General features: G+C 38.6%; 3 protein-coding genes across 15 annotated transcripts in view; 1 reads left to right on the forward strand and 2 right to left on the reverse strand.

Annotated features, from left to right (window-relative positions):
• Positions 1–14483, forward strand: part of GARRE1 (granule associated Rac and RHOG effector 1) — a 62918-nt gene extending 48435 nt beyond the window's left edge. For 2 of the 3 annotated variants that reach the window (XM_050904009.1, XM_050904008.1), the window contains exons 8-14: positions 992–1089; positions 2610–2735; positions 3233–4224; positions 7609–7774; positions 8676–8810; positions 10963–11041; positions 11623–14483. In XM_050904009.1, coding sequence (XP_050759966.1) covers positions 992–1089; positions 2610–2735; positions 3233–4224; positions 7609–7774; positions 8676–8810; positions 10963–11041; positions 11623–11946 — 1920 coding nt within the window. In that variant the 3' untranslated portion in view covers positions 11947–14483. Of the gene's footprint in view, positions 1–991; positions 1090–2609; positions 2736–3232; positions 4225–7608; positions 7775–8675; positions 8811–9647; positions 9695–10962; positions 11042–11622 lie in introns of those variants that run through there. The other variant, XM_050904010.1, reaches the window with a different exon arrangement.
• Positions 14484–14686: 203 nt separating this feature from the next.
• On the reverse strand, positions 14687–16719 carry SS18L2 (SS18 like 2). Its single transcript, XM_050904068.1, has 3 exons — positions 16637–16719; positions 16410–16486; positions 14687–15543 (listed from the first exon to the last, which is right to left on the reverse strand). The coding sequence occupies exons 1-3, from the start codon at positions 16703–16705 to the stop codon at positions 15456–15458; spliced, it is 234 nt and encodes a 77-aa protein (XP_050760025.1). The 5' UTR covers positions 16706–16719; the 3' UTR covers positions 14687–15455.
• Positions 16720–17155: 436 nt separating this feature from the next.
• Positions 17156–25039, reverse strand: part of LSM14A (LSM14A mRNA processing body assembly factor) — a 21338-nt gene continuing 13454 nt past the window's right edge. For 4 of the 11 annotated variants that reach the window (XM_050903823.1, XM_050903825.1, XM_050903820.1 and 1 more), the window contains 5 exons: positions 24729–24791; positions 23860–24039; positions 22153–22324; positions 21033–21261; positions 17156–19072 (listed from right to left, as the gene is read on the reverse strand). In XM_050903823.1, coding sequence (XP_050759780.1) covers positions 19049–19072; positions 21033–21261; positions 22153–22324; positions 23860–24039; positions 24729–24791 — 668 coding nt within the window. In that variant the 3' untranslated portion in view covers positions 17156–19048. The remainder of the gene's footprint in view (positions 19073–21032; positions 21262–22152; positions 22325–23859; positions 24040–24728; positions 24792–25039) is intronic. The other 7 variants (XM_050903827.1, XM_050903821.1, XM_050903829.1 and 4 more) reach the window with 4 other exon arrangements.

Below are 25039 nucleotides of genomic sequence, written 5' to 3' on the forward strand. Positions count from 1 at the left end.
AGCCAGTAATATCCCTTGAGGCTTATTTATACTGGAGGACTTTTGCCATTTCAAGGATAAATGGTACAGCTAATCTGCTAGTCACTGAAGCAAGAACTGCTGACTGCTGCCAAAAAGCTGCTGGTTCAGCATGACCAAAATAGGAAATTATGGAAATGATCAAAAAGGCCAACCCATGCAGACTGGACAACAACAGAAAGCACGAACCAAATATGGAGCTTACTGTCACTGGTATTAAAGTTTAAATGAAGCTGAAGTGAATCCATTCCTTCTCAATTCCATAAAAAGAAAGGTTCATGACAGGAGGTTAATTTTCAAGACTTTCATCTTCCATATATCTTCATGATGTCTTACAGAAGTCTCAGAATTCAACAAATTGAACAGTCACTTTTCTTCCCTTTATATAATAGGGAATTAATAAGAGTACAGTTCCATTAGGTAGAATAGAGAAATGTTGGTGTGGGATTTTGTAACCTTAAGGGGGGGGGGGGGGTGGTGTTTAAGAATTGTGAGCTATGTGAAGAGTTTCAGACTAAATACTACTTGTCTATATCATACCATGCATTGTGGTGAAATTACTTAAAGTATTTTGATAAATAGGTGTTTCGGAGCTATTAAAGTAGTAATAGTGCCAAACCTCTCAAATCTTAAGGGCTGTTACACGAAGCCACTGATAATTACCAGCTGTTAGGTAAAGCAGTTGGTAACTACATAGTGATGCATAACTACAGTATGTAATTGAGAAGAATTAAGTCCTTGAAATATAGGTTACTGTATCAAACTAATAATTTTATATTCTTTTGGGTTTTATATACTAAAATAGAAATCAACTTACAATGATTTTGTGAGTTGATTTGTTTTTATCTGGTTATTTTTTGCACCTGTAGCGTGGCAGGGAGGTGAGACTATTGCATCTTAACTACAGGGGTGATAAAATAACTCGAACTAATTCTTAAAATCATTTCCCTTTTATTTTCATTTTATTTGCTAGGTGGTTGTGGACACAGCACAGATTGAAAATAAAGAAGCCTATGCTCCTCAGATAAGTTTAGAAGGATCCAGAATTGTGGTGCAAGTTCCATCAACTTGGTAAATAAAAATCCTAGTAATGCAGGTTATACTAGTAGCTATGACTGAAATATATAGGGAAAAATATTGCAGTACAAATGGAAGAGAGAATACTACGCAATTATGGCATATCTTCCTTAAGTTCCTTTATCTGGAACTGTTTGAATACCACCATTCCTGACAGACTGACAGTTGTACTTTAGCTGTCTTTGTACTAGTGCTGCCTCTGGACGCAATAGAAGAGAGGCAGTGCTGGGGCACTAAAACATACTTTTAAAGAAAAAGTAAAAGCTTGATGATGAAAGAGAATGTTTAAAAAAAAAAAAATCCAACAGTATTCCTGTTATGTTCCTCCCCGGCAGGTCCTCACAGCTGTTACCTCAGGAAGGCCAGGAATTAGATGAGATTAATATGAGAGCTTTAGCTCTTCCTTCACTGAGCTGTTCTTTTAAGTGCTGTCATGAACCGCAGAACTCTGTGGTCCACGAGACGCTATTCCTACCAGTTTAGTTGACTGCCTAGGAAAGAATGGTAGGATTAATCTGCAGTTTAGGTGAGGATTTTTTCCCTTTTAAAACAATGATTTGGAATTAGAACACTTCCTCTCTCTCTTACTTTGGAGTACTCAGTGTTATGAATTTCAGTACAACACAGTTCATTCATCTGAATCCTTAGTGAGATAGCCTGTTACTAATGGTACCAATGGTATGTCCAGAAGTATGAGTCAATTGATGGTCTGTTTACCCAAATACATCTTTAATTCCTCTATAGAGTATAAACTGGCACTTCTGTTCTCTTTATGTAAATTGCTCTGTTATGAAAGAACTAAAATAATGCAGAGTGCTTTGAGCCAGGCTTTGTGCGCTCTGGAAGAGCTCCGCCTGCTGACACACAGTGAGAGTGCCTCTTCACTCGTCTCTGCTGGAGGGGCTCACTAAGTACTTGACAAATGCGCTAGTATTTAGACTTAAGTTATTCTGATTTCACCTCAAATTCAGTCCTAATTCTGTGCCATTAATGAGGAAAATTCACTAATCCTGCATATTCACACCTCAGTAAAATCTTCCCCAGACTGTTGGATATGCTGAATCATTTTCCACATGGAGTCTGTCAGGCTGGGGGTTCTTAGTGTTGGACTCCAGAGTGCACCCATGTGCTAGTGTCTTGTGTCAGGTTTGTTGAGTGCTCTTGCCGTTTTCCAGAAATGGGCTTTGTGTAGTGGTTATTTCTTACTTCTATGCCTGAATTCTGCCTGCTCAGCTAAAGAGCTAATCATTAATCATGATTTTAAAATAAATTGTATAACTCTTAATTTTACAGTTAGATTAGCTGTATATTCAACAGTAGAAAGAAACTGGGGCTGCAGGCGTAGTCTTTAGGAACCCTCAGGCATTCATACATTATGCTGCCTTTCCTAGTTGCACCTCTGTAGGAGCAGAAGTAGTGCATCAATTGGCCTTTTATTATCTGACTAGTATGGTAAAATTGTTTAACGTAAAAAATAAAAAATCTGATTTTTAAGTTAAACTTAATGATTACAGGTGTCTGAAAGAAGATCCAGCAACAATGTCTTTGCTACAGAGGAGTCTGGATCCAGAGAAGACTTTGGGACTAGTAGATGTGCTCTATACTGCTGTGTTTGACATACACAGGTGGAAAGAAGGAAGGTATATCTCCTCTTCAGCCTCATGCTCTAGTTTCCTAGTTTAAACAAAGCCATCATTGTTGAAAGATCTGTACTGAGGAATTTGATAGTGCTGGTTCATCAGAAGGGGAAAGCAGTAGTCAAACTGAGAGCAAGAAATTGGTAATCTGTATAGGTACCTTCTGGGTACATACAGAGATACAGCAGTCTTTTTAAAACCAAACCAGCAGCTTATCTAAGTGTACAAAAGTATTTGTTTTTCTGTTACAAAATACTTGATTTATATTAAATTAGTCTCCATTTAGGTCTTGAAGCACAATTAAAATTTCTTAGGGAATGGAAAGTAGTTAATGCTCTTGCAAATACTAGTAATAATTTGCATTGTTACCATACCTGATGAACTTGGCAATCTTTAGTTTTGTTTCTTCCGCTAGCTATTACCCAAATACACATTTTCCTCCGAAGTACAAACTCAGTTATGTACTAGGTGGTTTGATGTACCTGTTTTTGTTGATGCAGGGAGCAAGCTTTGCCTTGTATTCAGATCCAGTTACAGCGTGAAATCTCAGACTTTGGGAATCAAGTTGACATGCCATCCGGAAATGGAAGCAAATCTTCAGGTGGTCTACAAAAGACGTTCTCAAAACTGACTTCACGATTTACAAAAAAAACTTCCTGCACCAGTACAAGTAATACTGGAAGTTATTCAATCCCCAATACACCTTCCAAAAATGTCTTCATAAGTTCCAGCTCAGAGGAGAAAGCTAAAATGCCCACTAACATAGACGCACGGTTACAAAGCATTTTGAACATTGGTAACTTTCCTAGGACTGCAGATCCACTGCAGTCAATTCAGAGCACAAATAATCAGCTAGTGAATGGGTTTCTAGTCGAAAGACGGGACAACTTCTTCAAACCGGATGATGGCAAGGATGACAAAGGTATGAATTTACCAACTGACCAAGAAATGCAGGATGTTATAGATTTCTTGTCTGGTTTTAACATGGGCAAATCCCAGCAGACTTCTCCGATGGTGAAAAGAAGGAACTCTGTTGCATCCTCTACAGCAACAGAACAAAAATCAGGAACAGTACAACAGCAGCCGCAATCGGTCTCTCACACACCACTGCATCCTTCTCAGCAAGGCTTGTCACAGCAACAACAGTCACAAAAGCAGCAGCAGCAGCAAATGCAGTATTACCAACACTTGCTTCAACCTATTGGACCACAGCAACGTGTACCTGCCAAATGGCTGACTAATTCTTCACAGCAGCCAGCCCAAGCTGTTGGAGCTGGATTGTCTCATATAAACCAGTGGAACAATCCAGGTTTTTCAGATTTAAGCTCTGATTTGTACAGCTTGGGTCTTGTGAGCAGCTATATGGACAATATGATGTCAGAGATGTTAGGACAGAAACCACAAGGACCTAGAAACAACACATGGCCAAATCGTGACCAAACTGATGGAGTGTTTGGGATGTTGGGAGAAATCCTGCCTTTTGACCCTGCAGGTGTGTGTCTTTTCCTTTATTATGTTTTTTATAAAGGTCCTTTTACAAAGAATACTGTTAAATATTGCTAGCAATAACTGTCATTTCCTAGTGCTATCCACCAGGTGCTAGGGTGCTTACAAAGGCAAGCAGGTATTTATATGTGTGCCTTTTTTCTTTTTTAACAGAAGGTGAACTAAAGTACAAACAACTTTGATTAATAAATAAGAATGGGAACAAATTCCTTATTTCTTGTCCCAGTTGTAGTAGCTCTGACCTTTCCTATATGGACCACATCAAAGTACTGAAACAGATGCTTACAGATGATGTTCCTCCTATTGTTAATTTGTAAAATTGTTTAAAACCGAACTCTTGAACTTCCCTATTTTACCTCTCCCCAAAATGATCCTTCCTGCTCTTTACCAGTCTTGCAGTCTGGAGATACAGCCGGATTGCATCTTTCCCATATCCCTGCATTTCCCTTCCATTACTGTGCAATTCCATGGGAGTCATACTGGTTCCTGTTCTACAGCTGTTACTGCAGTGAAAAGCTTGGATGCCGAAGGATTAGAGACTAAAGAGCAAGTGCCATGTGGTTTGCCAGATGTGTTTGAACCACCAATAAATTGTAAATGTAGAGGGATTATTGTCAAAGATGAAGTGAGATAAAATTTTATAGCCATAAGCAAATAGCTAAAGACTATGAAATTGACTGTAGAGTCTAAGAGGAGATTAATGAATTCTTCTGATAGTAGTACTAAGAACAACTTACAAATCTATTATCTTGTAAATATAATTTCTGTTGGCCTGGAACATAGCTACAGAAACTTTACAGTACACATTTATGAAAACTGCCTGGAGGGAGGCAGCACTAGAACTAACAGGAAAACCTTTTATCAAACCGTGAATCCGTTTCCCACGTTCATTTGCACGCGTGTGTGTGTTAGGGCTGTGTAGGCGTCTCAGAAATCAGCTCATTTGACTCATCATAATTTTGATAGTTATTTTGTCAACTTAGTTGATAAATTAGTGGAGTTCATAGGGCAAAAATAGGCATCATAGTTACGTTATCAAAAGCTTCTTAACAATTATAAGTCTGAATTAGCATCACCTTATTTAAACATACTTATGGTAAATACTTAAGGATTATCACAGCCTTTAAGGAGGGATAAAATGATTTTCACTAAGCACCAAATACGTGTATGTGTAGGGGGAAAAAAAGGCATGTATACAAAGGACTGGCATTTCTAGCATTTTGAATCCATTATATTTCTGTAGTATTTTCCTTTCAATCTACATAAAGCTCCTTCTTTTGTTCCATTTGATATGATGAATATCAAGGACTTTGAAAGCGGTACTCTGAAAAGGTGACTTATTCAAGTTGATAAATGGTGCTCTGTGGATTAAGATCTATGTTTCTACAGTTGAAGTGATAAGTAAACAGTATTTTCCACAGACCTGGGGTTTAAAAAAACCAAAACCAAACAAAAAAACCCTTCAGTCACATAGATTTTTCCATTGGAAAGATAATTTTTCTTCATGTAACTTGCCAGGTTGAGCTGTGATGTAGGAATTTTCAATTTAAGCTGTAGTTAGTGTAGTACAGAAAGCTTTAAAACACAAACCACTTTCATTTCCAGACTTTCTTAGGACTTTGCACATTTGTCATTTGAAACAAATGGCATTACTTCTTTGATAAATATTTTTAGAGCCTGAAAATGATGTCTCTTTTCAGATGCAAATCTGCTAATTAAGAATTTATAAAGTTGATGGCTTTTCATGTCAAAGGCTTAACTAGCTACCAAAAATGTATTTTGCAGTACTCTTACTATCTGTAAGAACTTGATGAAGGAATGTTGCAGTAAGAACTAGTAGAAGGAATGTTGGTACCTCCAGGTCTTTTGAATTACTTTCACAGATGTGAAAGAATGAAGTCAAAAACATATCTGATAAAAAGCTGTTTACCTGGTATGTTTTTATTCAGGTAAAAATTAACACAAGTTGCTATTTTGAATATAACAGTAATTTAACACTGCTGTCCATAGGAAAAAAAAAAAAACCTGGATGCCCTTCAGAATCTGTCTAGAATCTATCCTTAGATCTGAGGATCTGTCTAGCTTCCAGCCTCATCTTAAATTGACATAAAGATATTTCTCAAAGAGAACAAGTATTAGTCGGAATATTTTGTTTCTGTACAGCTGTCAGATAGCTCTGTCCCTTGCTTATATAATAAAGAATGTATAGAAACAAAATTTTCTTCTTCATTGTTGTTTTAATTTGCATCCGGCAAAACATTGTGGAGCTCTTTTCTGAATGTGTCAAATGAAAATGAAGAAACTTTTCTTCATAATGCTGAATTGAATGTAGGGAAGCCATCACATGAAAGACTGATTTGTGCTTTCCGAGCTGTGCATGCTTGTTGGATGTTCTTCAGTCTTCACTTTTAATTGAAAACGGAGACCAGCAAGCCAGCAGCTCTGTACTTCCTGCTGCAATTACTATGCATGTAGTCTAGACATTTTCCATAAATCCAGTCAGATTGCAAAGTTTTCCCTCAGGGGGGAAAAAAAAGCAGGCAAAAAGAAACAGAAGCTGTGGAAACTCGATTACACTGACTCACAACAGCATTCTTTTTAATACATGAATTATTTGCTCTGATCAATTGAGCATTTAAAACACTTTTGGATTAAGGCTTTTGCTGTGTCTGCTCGAGATCATGCTTATCACGTATCAGATCACTTATCAGATGCTTGGGACACATAAAGCACTTTAAGAATGGAAGAATTTTTATTTTTAAGAATTACTGCTTTTTTCTGTAAATATCAATCTTATTCTGAAATATTTTGCAGGTCAGGATCAGAATGTTTTTGAAATTGTTGTCTAGTCTTTGTAGGAAGTAGGCAATTTCTGGGCTGTATGTTCTAGTATGATCAATCTGAGATTCTGATTTCTCGAAGCAAGCAGCATCGCAACATAGCTGGAAATCATGTTGCAATCTGGAATCAACTATAATTGGTATGTTCTCTTTCTCTGAGCTTGGATAAAAGTACAGGCTTTAATTCCGTCAGTGTCTGCTGATGGGATATTGGACCTTTCAGTGTATAGACATGATCATGGTGACAAATACTATTTCCCTGATGGAATGCAAGGGGCAGGTGTACTTCCACGTGAGAATTATTATCCACCACATATGGATGGTGCGTATCTACTTTTTAAAAACATGTCCCATTCAGTGTTCTTCACGGCTCCATGAAGAGAGATCAACTGTTGTCTGGCACTTATTATCAGTGAGGGAATTATTTTCTGTTGTGGGGTATGGTCAAGCCTAAAGGATTAAATGAGGGGGATAACTGCAGTAGAAATAGCTGAATGGCAGCAACTGACTTCTTGGTTTCTTTTATTCAGTTGGCTCTGATCCAGAATTTGCCCGCTATGTTGCTGGGGTCAACCAGGCTATGCAACAAAAAAGGCAAGCGCAGCATGTCCGTCGTCCAAGCAACACACGTAGCAACTGGCCTCTTCCTGATGATCCTCATAAAACCTGGCCCTTTCCGGAGTATTTCACAGAAGGGTAAGAGATTGGACAGGCTACATATTTTTATTGTATATGAGTCCTATTGATTTTACACTCAAATTTGGCAGAATGTGGGAATACTGGGTGTTTTTTCCAATTGCTGCGGCATCTGTGAAAGCTGCACTTCATTATGTCAAGAGTGAGAAATCTGAGCCCTTCCTGCTTTGCTGATACTGAAGCACTGACATTTGTTTGATGTCTTCTTTACAGTGGAATGTATACCGACTTTGACTTGAACAGAGGAAATAAGGAATTTATAGACAGATTCATTCAGAACAGTGTTCTTTCAGTATTTTCAAAACCTTTAAGACCTAGTTTTGATGAAAAGTGATGCTATCAAAGTTGCAATGCCTGACTGAATTCAGCTTTCCAGATTTTAGCCACTTAATCTTGCTACTATAAGGCAGATACCTTACAGCAAGTATGTTAGTAGTTCTTAATCTCTTCCAATTCATAACTATTTATTACAACAGAAGTGTTTCAAGATCCTCTGTCCATTTGTCCATAACGTAATAGCTGTGACTCTCAAACTAGCTTAAAACCAGTAGGACAAGTATGTGTTCTAGCTCAGTTTTGCAATGAAAAAGTCAAGTGCTTAGTGATTCGAAAACCAAGCATCACTTGTTTCTCCTTCCTGACCAAGAGAGGCACTCTTAAGTTATATAATTATTTTAGTAAAATATATATAAAGTGACTGTAACAGACAAAGCAGTTGATGTGATCACTCAGAAGTAAATAAGTGAAAGTATTTGTATTACTGGTACATTTTACAAAGTATTGACATTTCTTTGTCCTCTGGGGTATCACCTGTGACAAAGATTCAGCATAACTAACTAGGGCATACAGTCTGGACCAGGCACTGTAAATACAAGGACTAATACAACTTCTTGTCTTACAGCGATGTGACAAATAGCTGGTCTGGTACTCAAGGAGACTCTGCCAGCTCAAGTGATGAGACCTCCTCAGCTAATGGAGACAGTTTGTTCTCCATGTTCTCAGGGCCAGACCTTGTTGCTGCTGTAAAGCAGAGAAGGTGAGCAAAATGAACAGAAATACATACCTTTTCATACCATTCTTCTTTTTTTGATAATTTCATTTGAGTAGCCACACAAAGGAGATTCCTGCTAATTAGATGAAGTTATACTAATGTCAGTTTGTGTACTACACTGATGATATGGATCAGTGTATAGTGTATCTGACTTTAATGCTAGGGATTCCCAAATTGAGTTATATTAGTAGCTGTCTCCTCTGTGCAAATAGCCAGTTGTTAGCTGAAATTCAGTATGTCTAGAAAAGATCTGATGCTTTCCCTCTTCCAAGATAATCTATTTTGGATGCCACTTCTGTCTAAACTACTGAGGCATTAGAGATCATCTTTGAATTGGTTTTCTAAACCGTGTACTTCACTGCAGCTTTGTCATGCCCCTAACGTTGTGCATTTTGATGTTAAGTAGTCATAAATACATGCCTATTTAGTCCTTTATTTCTGACAGTATGAAAAGGAGGCTTAGTTGCATTCATAAATAAGCTTAGTAACTTAAAAACTAAGCCAGGATTTTCAACTATGAACAATGCACTTAAAAGTAGTACTATGAATTACAACAAGTGCTTTCTGCTTTTCTAAAGGGCTGGAAGCTGGGTATCTTTGGAACCTCAGTGATTCCATAGTAGAGGGTAGTTAAGATAATAATAAAAGGCAGAAGATGAAGCATGAATACCAACTCAATTCCAATCTGGGATCGTTAGAGCCTTTTCTAAAAATAAAATAAGCTAGTTCTGTGGCCAAATAGTCTATTTTTGGTTAGATCACAGAATAATTCAGAGTCAATACATTTAGATACAAGATTGTCTGTCTGCTTTTTGGTGACAGGTAGAAGTCAGTGGATGTGCTGCCGGTTTTCTGCAGATTATACCTGGATAGCTATTTTTATATGCATTGCCAGAAAGGAAGTATACTGGAGTTGAAAATAATGAGACTAAGGCAAGCAGGTTGAAAGGAATCAACCAAAAGAAGAGCTGTTTTCTGAATCTTTACACTTACCAAGACTTTATATAGAGGGGACAGGAACTGACCTTCAATAAATGCTAAATTGGAATTAATGGAAGAGAACTATCTAATAAGCAGTCACAGAAAAAGTAGTAATTACTTGTGTTTTTAAAAAAAGCAGCAGGGAAGGAAAACACAGTAAGCATATAATGGGTGAATTAATCTGCCAAGCCACCAGATATCTAGAGATTGATTATGGAGCGATTCATGGAGCAAGAAGAACAAAAGCCTGTGCTTTTATATAATGCTCTGAAGAGAAGAGCAGAAGAAAGTTTCCAAAGAGTGTGCTTCATTAAATAAAAACTTAAGTAACGGCACTACTGTCTTACGTTACTTTTAGGAAGGAAAACATTCTACATGTGAGGGCGTGACAAAATACCATAGCTAAAACTATACAGTAAGAGAAGACAAAAGGGTTGAGCATTCTAAAACTGACCTGCAAAGGAGTGCTTACCTATGGAGGCCTGATGATTGGAGCATGGTGATTTTTTTTTTTTTTTAATGAAGAGTGAAAGGATAAAAGATTCTGCTTTAATCTAAACCCACCTGCCGCCCCCCCCAAACCACAACCCAAAACCAAGAAAAAAACCCTTTCAGAATTCACATGTGGTCAAGGACTTCTATTTGATATTAGGTATTAGGTCACAAATTTAACCAAAGGTGTAACATTTTTCCTCAGTAAAGTCACTGTGCTTCGTATGTTTCACCTGCTCAACTGTTTCTTTTGTCTTGTCTGCAAAGTTATTTCAGAAAAGATACTTTAAAAAAAAAAAAAACAAAAACAAATGAGAGCAGATTGAAGAAATCTGCCAGAATTTGCCTTTTTTCTTCTAAGTGGGCAAAAGACTAGCCCATCTTCCTTTCACCTCTGCAAAAATGTGTGCATGTTGCTGAAGTTGTAGGTCAAAGAACTACGGCACTGTCAAGCCTCTGACAGTATTCAGTAATGAATTTCTTTCTGCATTGCTGCTTTTACCTGTACTGAGCAAAGACATGAAAAAAGATGAAACATCAGTACACATTCTAGGCTGTCAAGTATGACAGACTGAAACTACAGAATGGGATATGCCAGTGGCACATTAATGTGGGCGACCTCATTTAAAAAAAAAAAAGTAAATGTCACTCTTCTTTTGGGCAGAAAACACAGTAGTGGTGAACAGGAACCTAGTACGCTACCATCACCACCTCTCCTTTCTGCAGCGGATGACCGTAATCAGGTAAGCTGAAAATGGCTTTGCTTAGTCATTTTTCCTGTTTGCATTTTGGGTGGTTTACATTAGGAAAACAACTGGCCTAGCATCCGTATCTCGATTGCTTACCTCAGCTAAAACTCAAACCATTTGCATTCAAGTAGTACTAGATGCTTTCATCAAAGTTACCAAGTTTAAATGTTAAAATTGGAAATCACTTATCTTTTTCCCTTGTAGCAGAAATTATCACAAAAACAAAGATTTCAGGTTAAGCTAAGAGGCAACACAGTCAATTTTAATTGTCTGTGCAGAGACAACTAAAGTATCACCAGATGTATTACCTGTCTCGCTAGAAATTTTGCCTTAGAGTGGGGCTACTATGTGTCAAGCAAATGTGCTGAAGCAAATCAAAAGTTTTTTCAATAGGCAGGTATTTTAAGAATTGAGAGTGCTATATATATGCATCAATTCTGCTTTCAAACATAAATTAATCTTCCGAAAATGTCTTAAGGAGGGGTTAAGGTGCTGTGTTAAGCATCGTCTCCAAAAAGAAGTGTTTTGCTATTAAAACGAAAAACCCCCAAACGCAACTAATTTTGGTTTCTCAGGATAATAAAACCAAAACCTGGCCTCCAAAGGCACCCTGGCAGCATACGTCCTCTGTCACGAACACGCTACCCAGTCAGAGTTCGTCTTTGTATCCAGTGAGCAGCCCTGTCAGCCAGTGGAGCGACACGATGCAGATCCTCCAGTCGCCCATGTGGGCCGCAGCCAACGACTGTGCTCCAGCAGCAGGAATTTCCTCTAACTTTGCCTATGCGCAGCAGCAGCAATCACAACAACAGGCTTCCCAGCACAAGCAGATGAATAAGGGCTTTAAATCTTTTCCAGTAAAGCACGAACGCAGACCATCTTACCTGCATCAGTACTAATTGCTTTTCGTATTGGAAAATGCAGCACAGGGCCAAACATAAATTACATACGCTTTGTTTCACAATTGTGTATTGGCTATATCCTGTTTATCCCATTAAATATGGAATTGAGGGGGTTTGGGTGAGATATACAAACTCTTGAATTCTGATTCACAGTGCTGAGCAAATATGGCCAATATGTTTGTTTGATGTACATGAAACAGCCCAAAACTGTGATGTAGAAATGCTTTTAAAAATGTGTATATTGCCTTTACTTTCAAAACCTTTTTTTTAAAAGAACTGGTGAAGGACTACCATACAAGAAACACTGTATTTTATAGCTATTTTTCATATAGATTTATAGTTAAACATCTTACTGAAACACATTGAATATGTTGAAGCAAATATATAGCGGTCACTTTGCTCAACACTGTTTGTGTTTAAATTTATAATGGACAAGCTGTAAAGCCTTTGTATTCTCCATAAATGGCCTGTGGCAGCTTTTTTTAAATGAAGTGCAACAGCAGCTTTTTGTGTGCCACACCAGTGAGTTCATTATGAAACTGTTGCAGAAACAGTTGCGAAACTGAGTTTTGTGATAGTTTCCTTACTCTAAGTAAAGATCAGCAGAACCACTCAACATTTGTGACACAAATGTTATCTGAGCTGCTTAAAGTAGACGGCATCTGTGTGGATAATATGACACTGGTTTCCAAATCAATACACCATTTCTTACTGCTTCATTTGGCCAAAGGCATTATCCACACAGTGCTCCTTAAGTGTGTGAAAGTATAGCCTAAAAGACTACTTGCATATATTTAAAGTCTTATTTCAGATGCTACAGTTGATTAAAAATTGTGAGCTGGCTCAGAAGATACTAAACTGAAAGTGGGGTAGCAGTTAGTTAAAAGAACATTATTTTTTTTAAAAGGATAAAGTAATTATTTGCAGTCAATATGTGCCATTAAGTGAACCTGTGGAATTAGGAATAATCTTCCAACCAAAGTGGATCCGGGAGAGTGACTGGTGCTTAAAAATTGAAGAACAATGGTAAATATATGTATAGCTATCCCACTGTATATTAATTGAGATTACAGAAGATTCTTTATATAGTTAGAGCTTATTTAAATTTTCATATTTCATCTTTGAAAGAGTCTAAAAACCACAATATTTTCTGGTATAAGAGTTTTGACAGTATTAATCTTATTTTTGTATTTTTCTTAAGTCATATCATTCTAATATGTTAACTACTAGTAAAATGGGTTATTAGTTCTAACTACATAATTTTTCAATGAAGATAAAGCACATTTGGTTTTGTTTTTACAAACTAAGTACATCTATATCTAAAGATACCAAAAAACAAATACATTATATATATAAATAAAAAGTATACACAACACTAAAACTATTAAATGTTTGGGTATTTAAAACCCATCCACCTTTTTTGTTTGTATGGTGACGGGCTATATTTGCAGGCCCAGATTGTTACCTTTTGTGCTGTTTGAGGATGCCAATGTTGCCTGTATTTATGATATTGTCACCATGTTTTCTGAAACTTCATACTTACCATGTTTACAGAGATTTGTTTGCTGTACATAGACTTTTTACAGTAATGTGCTTTGCACAATCAGTGTGGCTTCTGTCTGTAAATTGTTACTGGTCTGTACTACTATAATTTTGAAAACCCTCTGCTGAAAATGTTAGTGGTTATTTAACTTGATGAATGGTTTGGAGTTTCCTAAATCTTGTCATTTAGATCTAATATTAAAACCTAAATTTGGTTGTACTTACTGGTTATTCATACTAAGACCAAAATGGAAGTTAATGAAAACGCTTAATTTTGAACTTTTTCTAACAAGTGCCAAAATACATTGCTGTAGTTTTTGCAGTTTATTCATAATTACAAATGCTGGCAAGTTTCTGGACCTACATAAGTGAATTGCGAAAACAAAGAAAGTTTGTCTGCATTTTGACCACGTAGGTGCTACTCTGTCCTTTGCTTCCGATTGTTCTGAACACTGGTAATTTTAAGAATTGTTGCACTTGGCAAATGAGTCTTGCCATTAAACTTCACTTACACTGCCAAGTGCAAGGGTTTGGTGCTTAGTTAACTTACCCTTATTGCAGTGCTTCTTGTGAATAGCAAATGCTTCTGAACTGGAACTGTACATTTTGTATTTTAAAGCTTCTGTAAAAGTAAACTATTTGCTTTATTAAAGATATACATTTAATAGGTCATACCTGTTTAAAATATGCACCTTGCTGAAAATAAGCAGCACCTTAAACTGTAACTTTGGTTTGTAAACAGAGGTCTTATTTCATTAACATGGGATTATTTAACAGTTTGAAAATTGTCAACTGCCTACTTACTGACTCATCATATAAAAATGAACTTTATGCACTGTGCAATTTTGAAGCATCTTTAAGGCTACTTCTTCAAGTAGATTGCACTGAAGAACATGATACACAAAATGCTTTAGCAGTGTCTGTGAACTAGTAGTGCAGATGAACATTGCCAAAACCAAGTTACTTGAATTTTTAGCAATCACAGAGTAAATTCTGATGGTAGTGAGCAAGAAGAAAACTCCTCTCTGCTCCCTGCCCCCCCAACTATTAGCAAGGCTATTAGTTTAGCTTATGTTAATCGTGCCCCTGAACTGCACTATCTGAGGTGTAGAAGTAAGCTATGCTCTTTCTGGATAAGAGTACACAAGCATACAGCTGACCATAAATGTTGACAAATACCCAGGAAGCATAGGAATCCATTTTGATTATGCAAGAATTTACTTGTTTACAGAGTCTACAGTACAGAGCATTTCAAGCAAAAAGGAAAAGTCTTGACACAACTAGGCCAAACACACAGCCTTTTCTCACTGAAATAAAGGCTCGATTTCTCCCTTGCACTTAATTGCTCTAAATTATGCAACAGTCCCATCTTTCCTAGAAAATTTAACATTTGTATTTTACTAAATCACTGAGCTGCTCCTTTGTTAACATGTTACATTAATCAGAATATACTACAACTTACAAAGAACATCTTTAGTTTACTAAGCACAATTTCTATGATACAAGACACAAAACAGTCTACTGCTTATATATATTGCAATGTATGACTGACTTTGTCTTGCTGGAGGTAGAGAGAAGTTACCTAGCTAAATGCTCACCCTATCATTATACAACCTTAATCATGAAACAGTGTCTGCTCCAGTGAGACTGCAAGAGTCCTCCAAAGGCATCTCTGGTAGTGCTGTCCTGACAACCAGGCTATTTTCAGAAGCATACTACATGGAGTTTTTCAGAGGGAAAAAGGGAGTGCGATAATTACCACCCTGAAGTTCTGCTTACAGTAATGGGGAAAAAGCTTGTGTAGTATTACATCAAAAACTACATTCACATTTTTAACATAAAAGTATGGATGACTTTTTACCTGCCTTTCAAGATCACGCCTTCTCAGCTCTCAAAATGGGACTCTAAACTAAGTATTTCTACAGATTCCTAAAGCATCACTGCTCATGTCCAGGTACGCGCAGTCAGTCTACAGTCTTCTGTGTGCTGGGTGGCGTCGCATCAGCAATTGTAGCTAAATAAATGAGGTTTCTATGCAGGATATGCTGGTACCTAGGAGAGGAAGAAACATAATGTCTGGGAAATGTGTTCTTTTCTACCAAACTACCCACACTTCAAGAGTCGCTTTTGTAATCTGACCAATATTTGCTGTTAGGGAAAGAAATAGCAAACTATGAAAATAATAAATCAGGGCAAACACCTCCATATCCTGTTCTTGTTCTAAAGCCCAGTATACTGCACTGAACTGCACTCTGTAACCAAGTTCGTGCTACTGATCAACTTTGATAGTAAACGTGCACGTTAAGATCTTTCCGTGTATGATCAACACTGAAAAGATGCAGAACTGCAAGAAAACAGCCCAGGGGCAGGAGATGACAAAGCTCCGCTGTTGGGCTGGTCTGACCATACAGCCAGTGTGTGCCCAGGCACAGCGACCGCTGTCAGCCCGTCTGTCATTCAGGTCCTCTGCAAGTTTAAAAGAGCTGAACCGCTGCAGAGCCACAAGCTGACTACCCTCACTCTTCAGTAAAAACCACGCAGTGTTTTACACACACTGGGGGGGGAAAAGAAAAGCCTGCCCAACAGAGCTGGTTTTCATATTAACACAGAACAAAAACCTTGACAAAAAGCAGCAGGCATCAGGTTTATTCCATGCAGCGGCACTTCTGCTTTACAGATCTGTGAAACTCATTTTTGGGAGGCCTCTTAAGAAGTACGCCTGCATTTTCTTCTTAACGGCAGGAGAGCTCTGGAGAGCAGGAACCGCGTTTCGCTCTCGTTAGGAACGCGGGGACTTCGCAGCTCTCGGGGCTCCTTCCGGGTTGGCCCGGAGGAGGCAGCGCGAGGCCAGGCAGAGGTCAGAGCCTGCCTGCCCGTCGCTGCCGGGCGCGCCCCGGCACCCGCGCGGGCTCACTTACTGCACGCAGTCGGTGGCCCGGCCCTTGCTCTGGTACTCCACGATGCACCGGATCAGCTGGTCGTTCTCCTCCAGCAACTAGGGCACAGGAGCGCGCCGTCACCGCCAGCCGCTACCGCCCCCCGCCGAGGCCGCGCCCGCGCCGGGCAGGGCCGGCTCCACCTCAGCCGAGCCGGGAGGGCCCGTGCCGCCGCCGCCGCCGCCGCGACCCCTCACGCCCGCGCTCACCCGCTGCAGCGTCTCCTCGTTCACCTCCGCCTTCCCGCGCAGCCGCTCCGGCACGAACGCCACCGACATGCCGCCGCCGCCGCCCCGCGCACGGGCCGACGGGAAGCGGCGGCCCCGCCTCTCGCCGGCTCCGATTGGCTCCCGGGGGCCGCTCGCGCACGCCTCACCCCCCGTGCACAGCCGCTGCCGGCCGTCGCGAGGAGGCGGGGCCCCGCCCGCGCCCGGGGGCGGCTGCACGCGCCCGCCCACCCAGGGCGGCCCGGCAGCCACCGAGGGCTCCGGTACCCGCGGGAGGGCTCCCCCCGGGACGCCCTCCCCTCCCCTCCGGCTCCGCCGCAGCCACTCCCTGCGGAAAATGCCTCCCCGGGAGAAAGAACGACCCTCCCCCTCCCGCCTCGGCCCCCTGGGGAGCTGCACCCAGCCGCGGCAGCCTCCGGCTCGGGCCCGGTCCAGCAGAAAGCGGGCCGGTAACCCTGCTACCGGAACAGCACCGTCGCTCCCAAGAAACCACCTCCGGCAGACTGCTTGTAATCGAACAGTTTATTCTGGTTTAAAATAAAAAAAGAGAAACCCTCACTGCCGTGGAGCAAGGTACACTGCAGGTACGCCACGCTGCCGCCGCCCGGGCACGGAGCTCCCCACCTCCTCACCCGCGTCCGGGGGGAAAGACCGCAATCCATACCCTCGCAGCAGGTATCATTGGTATTTACAATTCATCGTGTTTAAATAAGCCTGGGACACCTCATACAGTATACATAGGTATTGCAACAGTACAGCACTTGCCTCTATGGCCCAAAACCTCAACAGTTGCTCAGAATCATGATTTGCGGATCCCAAAAGGCGGTGTTGTTAACATGCAAAAAACATTACTAAACAATATTATCTAACTTCTACGGTTGCCAAATACCTGACCTTAATAAGGAAACCAATTACAAAATACTTCCTTGTAGTGCTATACAAAAGTTATAAAATTAAGATTCTATCATCAACCACTTTTAAATATTCCAATTTTCCAACAGTGCAGTTTTCCACATCTTTATCACCACTGAACATTTTGAAGATAAAAGTAAAAAAAGAAAAATAATCAGCAAATTAGATCAAAATGTTTTAATCTTTGGATCCCTTTATTCCTGTGGCCTTCATATACACATACAGACACAAATGACCAGGTTTCTATTTCAGCATATCAAAAAGTTGGAACTAGTCATTCAGAATTGGCAAAAAGTCCATACTATGTCATTTGTGACTTCACGGTCTTAGAACCAGAGTCTTCATGTCTCCAAGCTATGGTCTATCAAAATGCAAACAACTTCAAACACTAAGAATTCTTTAAATTGCTTATGTCTACAGGTATTACAACAAAGTTAACATTTCAAGAATTGACAAACGGAGACATACTTTTGTCCCAGGCATTCCAGGAGAATCACAAACTCGTGTGCCTGGTCCATTATTTAAAAAAGTTAATATTTATCACTAAGTAAAATTAATTGCAAATTCCGACATATGAAAATTTCTCTTCTCCTTATTTGAAAATACCTCCTTAATTTGGTCAAATCCTGTGATATGCCAGAAACTACAAAATCAAATTCTTGCAAGAGAAGTGAAGAGTGTATCCAGTTTCGTGTAATGGAAGAACATTTTCAAATCTTCATTATAGTCCAAATATAAAATCAAACATTTAAGCCTGAAAAGCTGCTAAAGAAAAAAAAAAAAAAAACCAACTAATTCAGTGTTCTTCAGCGTATCAACTTTTGCAATAACACAGTATGTTTGCCGACTTAAAAATGTTTATTCTTTAAAAAATTAGTTGCTTTTTATACAGCTATACAAAGTTTGTAATGTTTCTTTGGCAATGGGATATAATGGAATTTTACAACTATATAAAAAGTTTCCTTTGCCTAAGAAACAGTATTTACTGTGTGTACATATTTGACTGACAAAGCAAGTTTCCTACTGTCCAGCACCCTAGTTGATAAAAGTACAACTATCTCAAAAGGGATATTACAGGATTTCCAAAAAACAACCTTCAGTGGATCAAAACACTCACAGTATCGACGGCCTTCTGCATACAATTGTCCTTACAACTTGAAGCAATTATCAAATACAGTTTAGTAATAAGAAAATTCCTTTCAGTGATGAAAAAATACTTAAACTCCATCGAAGTACTGCTTTATAATTAACTATACATAAGAAATTACTTATCCTTCTGTCTCAAATATATTTAATGCTCACTGTTTTCAAAGATGGCCATTTTTCAAAAGTAACTGCATTACACCCCTTTGAAATTAAATAGTTAAACCCAGTGCTGGTGACAAGTATACAGCAAATTAACTTCATTCTTTGCAGAGATTGAAACTAATTCTCTGGATCAAGAAGATCTAGACGTTCACCCGGTTTCAGCTTTCTTGTAGACTATGCAGCAACTTTGTTGTCTTTCTAGAGGGAACAACAGTAGAATGTTAAAATTAATTTTGCAAAACAAAAATCACAAATTAATCTGGGCAACAGCACTGGGAGAAGATGCACTGTGATGGCTACTTGCTGTCTTCCGCAATCAGAAAGGAGACCTCCCTATGTGACCAGGTTAGCATCTGGTCAAAACACCCTCGGTCTGGCACACGCTGAAGCCGCTCGTCACTTCGACTAGATGCGTGGCACAAATCCTCGGGCTTTACACCGCCTCCGACTTATCTGGAAGGCTGTGAAATTCTTTCATTCAGAAATTCAAATCTTCGACCTTCAACCCCTCATTTCAATTCATGCTCAGCTACCAAAAGTGTCTTTAAATTACAGGACTAATTGTTGCAAACTAATGAAGGCGTAACTGAGGCACAGTCAGAAATCTTCTGTGATGAAAAAAGCCCCCTCCTTTTTTTTTTTTTTTTTTAAATTAAAAATACTGAAATCCTCAAACAGAAAACAAAGATTTTGTGTTGCAAAACTCTAACTGCTCATGCAGTAAACTACCAGAAAAAGTTCTTCTGTCCCAGTCAGAACTGTAAAAGCCTACATTTACATGCACCAACCTGGTTAATTATATTTGTTACTGATTCTAAACAGTATACCAGTATTATTTCTGTTCCTTAACAGGCCAATGTTCAAGTTGAATATACGTGCTTAATGCCAAGAAAAATGGCTTGCACTGAAATTATTAAAAGATTTTGGTTTTGCAAGCAACTGAGCTCTGCTGATTTACATAATATGTATGATCAATGAGCTTTCATAAAGAGGAGAATTTACATTGTTTCCAAGAAAAAGGAGGTGCACCTAAGATACCACTAGCACAGAATACATCACTTTACCAGCTGAGGCTGACAACTAACTTTGTCCTTCCTCTGAATGGCTGGGAGGAAGAAGAGTTAAGATCTTCAACACGAAACAGAGAAATGGATGTCTTAATAGTGTTGCAAAAGCAACAAATTGCATAACTATACTGTAGAGGAAGATTCTGCTTTATAGCCATCATAGCTCTTGCAGAACAAATTACTATTTCTATGCTTACGTGATTATGAAAGTATGTTTGTACATCAGGATACTTCAGTTAGCAGACTTACATGGTGGCTTGTGCGTAATGCTTAAAGGAACTTTAAGCTTCATTCATATTTAACTAAAAATAAAGCAGTAGTCCTTATGTTAATCTTTTAAAAACACTTTCTCTATGGGATGGACAGGGGTCTTGTCTTTTGATGCTTTTATGCCCTATCTCCCGCAGTTCAAAAGAACGACTGAATGACTGGCTGAAAAAAGTCAATGCTGCCTTAGCTTTCCCAACAGCTGTTGGATAGAATTATGTAAAGTTAAAAAAAAAAAAAAAAAAAAAAAAAAAAAAAAAAAGGGCATGTAATAGGACATTACAGAACTCAAATTTTTTTTTTTAGCTCCCTTTTTGCAAAGGGTCATTGCTATGCTTCAGTAACTTCCATTACTCTATTTTAGGGGTTATACAGGATCTTAGAAGTCTATAGGCTTTGTGCCAATTCATTCACAAAGAATTCTAAAAAGTTTGTTGCACACTAGAAGGAAATTAAATTACTCCCTCTCAATCTTTACATTTTACAATATTGCTTAGAAAAATGGTTGCAATTGACATTTCTAACACTTGTATTAAATCTGCAGAACTTTTACTTCCCGCCCCTCCACCCCCCTCCAGCTATAGAACAAATATTTAGTGCATGTGAAGAAAGGTAGCTTTTAGTTTTGGTTGCTGTTGATAGTAAAAAGATGCTATGTAACTACAATTTCAGCATTAATGGACTTTCAACTAAGTAGCTCAGAATACCTGCAAAATACTATTCAGGAAATTCTAGTTCAACATTAAATCTAAAAGCAGGAGGTTTTTTACCACTAGTTTCCGAGAACAGTGGATCAGGTCATAGTAACATTAAATATATTTTACCCTATATTCAAAGTCAGCAAACTCCCTGCCTCCACGACCTCCTCTGAATCCACCACGAAATCCTCGGGGGGCAGTGAAGCCACCTCTTCCACCTCCTCGTCCTCTTCCACCTCGGAAGCCAATCCCCCCTCTGCCTCTGTACCCTCCACGGCCGCGATTGGGACGCAGTGGTATTCCGAAGGTCTCTGCATTTAATCTTCTTTCCTCAGCCCAGGTGGGTCGCCGTTCTCTGCCACACAAAAGGAACAAGGATTGTTTTAAAACACACTTCAGAAAGAAGATTGCCTGGCTTAGTTAGAACTGCCAGAAAGCCTATGAAATGAAAAATGATACATTAACCGCATTTTAAATCTCCACATTATCCCTTCTGCAAGAATCTAGGCGTCCACCGCAATTCATTTACCTCAACAAAAAGGGGTATGTTACAGTATCTTTAATTATATATTAATAATGCTGTAAGAGTTTCCCATATAGAAGACACAGTCTGTATCCTCTGCATACAGCATCATACAATGAAATAAATAAATAAAAGCTGTCTGCAATTTAAAACAAGAAACGGAAGAGTTTGCAGTTACAGATCTTAAGTTATTTTATCTAGCTGTTAGTACAACAAAACAATCTCCCCCACCCCATAATTCAAAATAGGTCTGCAATCCACATCATCTTGTCTAATAAAAAGGCAACAGCAAAAGATAAGTTTTAATTTTCCTGAAATGCTATCTTTCCATTCAAACAACACTACGGGCCAAGATGGTTATGTACTCTACTTAGAAACCACTACCAAAGCACAGTCATAATTGATTTAATTGAAGTGGTAATTTAGTAGCAAAACGAAACAAGAACCCCACTTTAGTAAATCTGGAAAGGATATTCTGGAGTATGTACACTAAGTTCTAGAAGCATGGTTCTAAAACAATATTTAAAAATGTCTTCCTATTAATGTATTGCACTTGCCCACAAAGAAGTTTTGTGCTTCATATTTCTGTTTTTGCCCACTGCATGTGGAAATGAGCTTTAGTCACTTTTGATTCAGAGTTGATTGTAATGAGTACTGCTGACACTACCTTATGACACAAACACGCACTAAGTAGACTAACAAGCTTCCCCTTGCAGGCCATACCTATTGTCATCACAGGAGATGTTATCAAAGAAGGATTTGGTTTTGTCATAGTAGCAGTTGGGTCCAAGTGGATCTTCCTCATCCGCATTCCCTTCGCTATTTTGGGTATCAACACCTGAGTCACCTTTGTCTTCTCCATTTACAGGCTTCTCTGGTTTCTCAAGTTTATCTTCTGGAAAATAAAAGTCAACGGAAGCCTTCCAGACCATCATACTAAACAAAACAGCACTGTTAACCCAGACAGACAGACACAAACTATACTGAATGCTCAAAAATACAAAAACCCCTCCAAAATTTAAGGTGGAAGTCAAATAATTTGACACATAAATTAGGATGTTTTGCTGCTGCTGTCTGGAGGTTTGATATCCTCTATATTCTCTGTGGGTTTAATTAACAAAAAAACCTGTGGTAGAATGGATTCGATAGCCATCTATTTTCTAACCTCCTAGCTACCTCCTTTCCAGACTTAAAAGCCGCACTCAGTCATTCCTCATAAAAGCCATTCCATGTTTTTGCTCATCTCTGTTGCCTTTCTCCTTTGGCTTCTGGCTTTGCTGCTACCTCCTTTGAGACACAGGGCCAGCATTCAAGATACTATGTCGTGAACTGACTTCATTATATATTTCTTTCCTAATAATGCCTGAAGTTCAACTTACTGTTTTGACTGGTACTGAAAAAGAAGCTGATGGGTTCAACAGAACTAGCTATTATGACCTCAAAGTCTCATTCCTAAATGCTTACAGCCTAAATCTCATGATGCTGTGCATAAACTTCAGACAACCAGCTCAACCTTTCCACAACACGCACACAAAAATTACCACTCTGTCTCATAAAATATTTCCGTAGCTTTTTATGGTTAGCTTTCCCTTTCCTTTTTATTATTCTGAGAAAATTAGTATCAACAGCAAACTGTCAACTCATTTAAAAATGATCCAGAAAAAGAGGCAAGCACCAGAGAACAAATCCTATGGGACTCGACTGGTGTTTTTTCTTTACACTGAAATCTGACCATTTATTCCTACCTTTTGTTTCCCAGCTTTTAGCCAATCATTTACTGAAATAGGGAACTCCCTATTTTAACCTGTAACAATTTTGTCCAAAAATAGTAGCAGCAGTGTAATGAACAGGTGGCTGGTCACAAGAGAATGAGGTAATTAAAACAGAAGCCTGCTAGAAAACAAAACAAAAGTGCTGGCAGTATGGATTCGAACTACTCCTGTGTTTCTTTGGAAAAGGGTAAAAACCACAGAAATGCTAGAAACTTTCTTAAATTGAAACTCTCATGCATCCTTCAGCAAAGTTCTGATCCCAAACTCATGTTTTTCTGATTGCTTTTGGTCTATTAAAAATTGAAAACATAAAATACGGGTTTTCTTTTATTGCATCTTTTCCAGAACTGAAAAGTAAACTCACACTATTGGGACTTCTGCTCAAGTAATCTGCATTTTTAACCAACAGACTTGTTAGAACATGATGTATGATATTTGTTGGTTAAAATTCCTTCAAAACTCAAATATTGACCCAAGTATTTAAACAAACCGATGATCCCACTTTACTTGTTCATTGATTTAAAAAAAAATTTTTTTTTTAATGACTGCAAACAAGACTTAGTAGGATATGCCTTTTAAAAGTTGTTCTCCAAGGTAGGATTCACACAGCAAGACACATTTTTTTCATGCTCAAAATCTAAAGCAAAAATTGGTTTACCTTTTAGTTTCAGTTTATTATGAAATTCTCTATCAATTTCCTCCTTGTTGAACTGTGCATTTGCACTTTCAAAGTCAAAGTCCTTCTCAAACTTCATTGGACCATCCCTCCTAATACCAAATCTTCCTCGGCCCCCTCTGTGACCTCCGCGGCCTCTCCGTGCTGAAGGTCCGCCTGGAACTGAAAAGAGGGAAATTCTGTTTGGTTTTGGTTTGTGGATTGGTTTTTCTTTGAGGGTGGTGGGGGTGGTTGTTTTTTTTGGGTGGGTTGTGGGTTTTTTGTTGATTTCTGGGGTAACAGGTTGGGACTTCATGCATCCTCTTCCTGCACTTCTGTTAAAAGTCCTGTCAGAGCAGCTTATAATTTGTAAATTCACTTGCAATAATTATGGCAGTGACACAGAAAGCATAATAGTACTAAACTCGGGTACTAAAAGACTTTCTAGAAGTCATTAAAAGCTTTCGGAAGAAGAGTTAAAATGTTAGTGGCTTTTCAGTCAAGTATTTTTGTAGAAAGGTAACAGGTTTTATTTCATGCTGTTGTGTTTATAAATCCATGAATACTGCTTGGGTTTGCATTTTTATTCAAATTGCTTAATATAGAGCAACCAGAAGAGATTCTTCTCTTTAATGTTGACTTTTTGTGTTTGTATTATTCTGACCCAATGCAAAGTTGTTGTTATCCACGAGAAGCAATTATGTGAAAGCATTCTAAATACATAAATTCTTTATTACCGTAATCTGAACTGCAAGATTTCTGGACATTAGAAACAAAGTCCTAGCACTTCGCAAACTATACACAAAGCTGTATTTTAGCAGACTTAATCAAGTCTGAAAACAATGATAGCTATTTCTCAAAACAAGATTTACCAATTTGTCGTTTGTTTTCATTTCTGAGTTCATTTTCTGATCTTGAAACCTTGTGTGCTTCAGCTAAAGTTGGAAATAAAAAAATGATTTGTTTATCCAATTAGATATTTTTATCATAATTTTGTATATAGTTATATAGTTCAGATTTCAAAAAAATCCAAACCTATAAAAGTAAACCACAAGTTTAACTAATTTAAAAAAAAAATTTAGAATATATGCTTGACTTTAAAAAGAAACATACATAATCCAGGTCTCTGCTGGCCAGTCTACCAGTAATGGACAGCAGGAAAATTCCTACACATTACCCTTAA

Source organism: Gymnogyps californianus, chromosome 12 (assembly GCF_018139145.2).
Source record: "Gymnogyps californianus isolate 813 chromosome 12, ASM1813914v2, whole genome shotgun sequence".
In the NCBI taxonomy this organism is placed as follows: domain Eukaryota; kingdom Metazoa; phylum Chordata; class Aves; order Accipitriformes; family Cathartidae; genus Gymnogyps; species Gymnogyps californianus.

Excerpts from the sequence above, each read along its gene's own strand:
- SS18L2 (XM_050904068.1), bottom strand. The coding sequence starts at position 16,705 with ATGTCGGTGGCGTTCGTGCCGGAGCGGCTGCGCGGGAAGGCGGAGGTG. Across the intron at positions 16,487-16,636 it reads ACGAGGAGACGCTGCAGCGG|TTGCTGGAGGAGAACGACCA; the intron begins GTGAGCGCGGGC and ends CCTGTGCCCTAG. Across the intron at positions 15,544-16,409 it reads CGGGCCACCGACTGCGTGCA|GTACCAGCATATCCTGCATA; the intron begins GTAAGTGAGCCC and ends TTCCTCTCCTAG.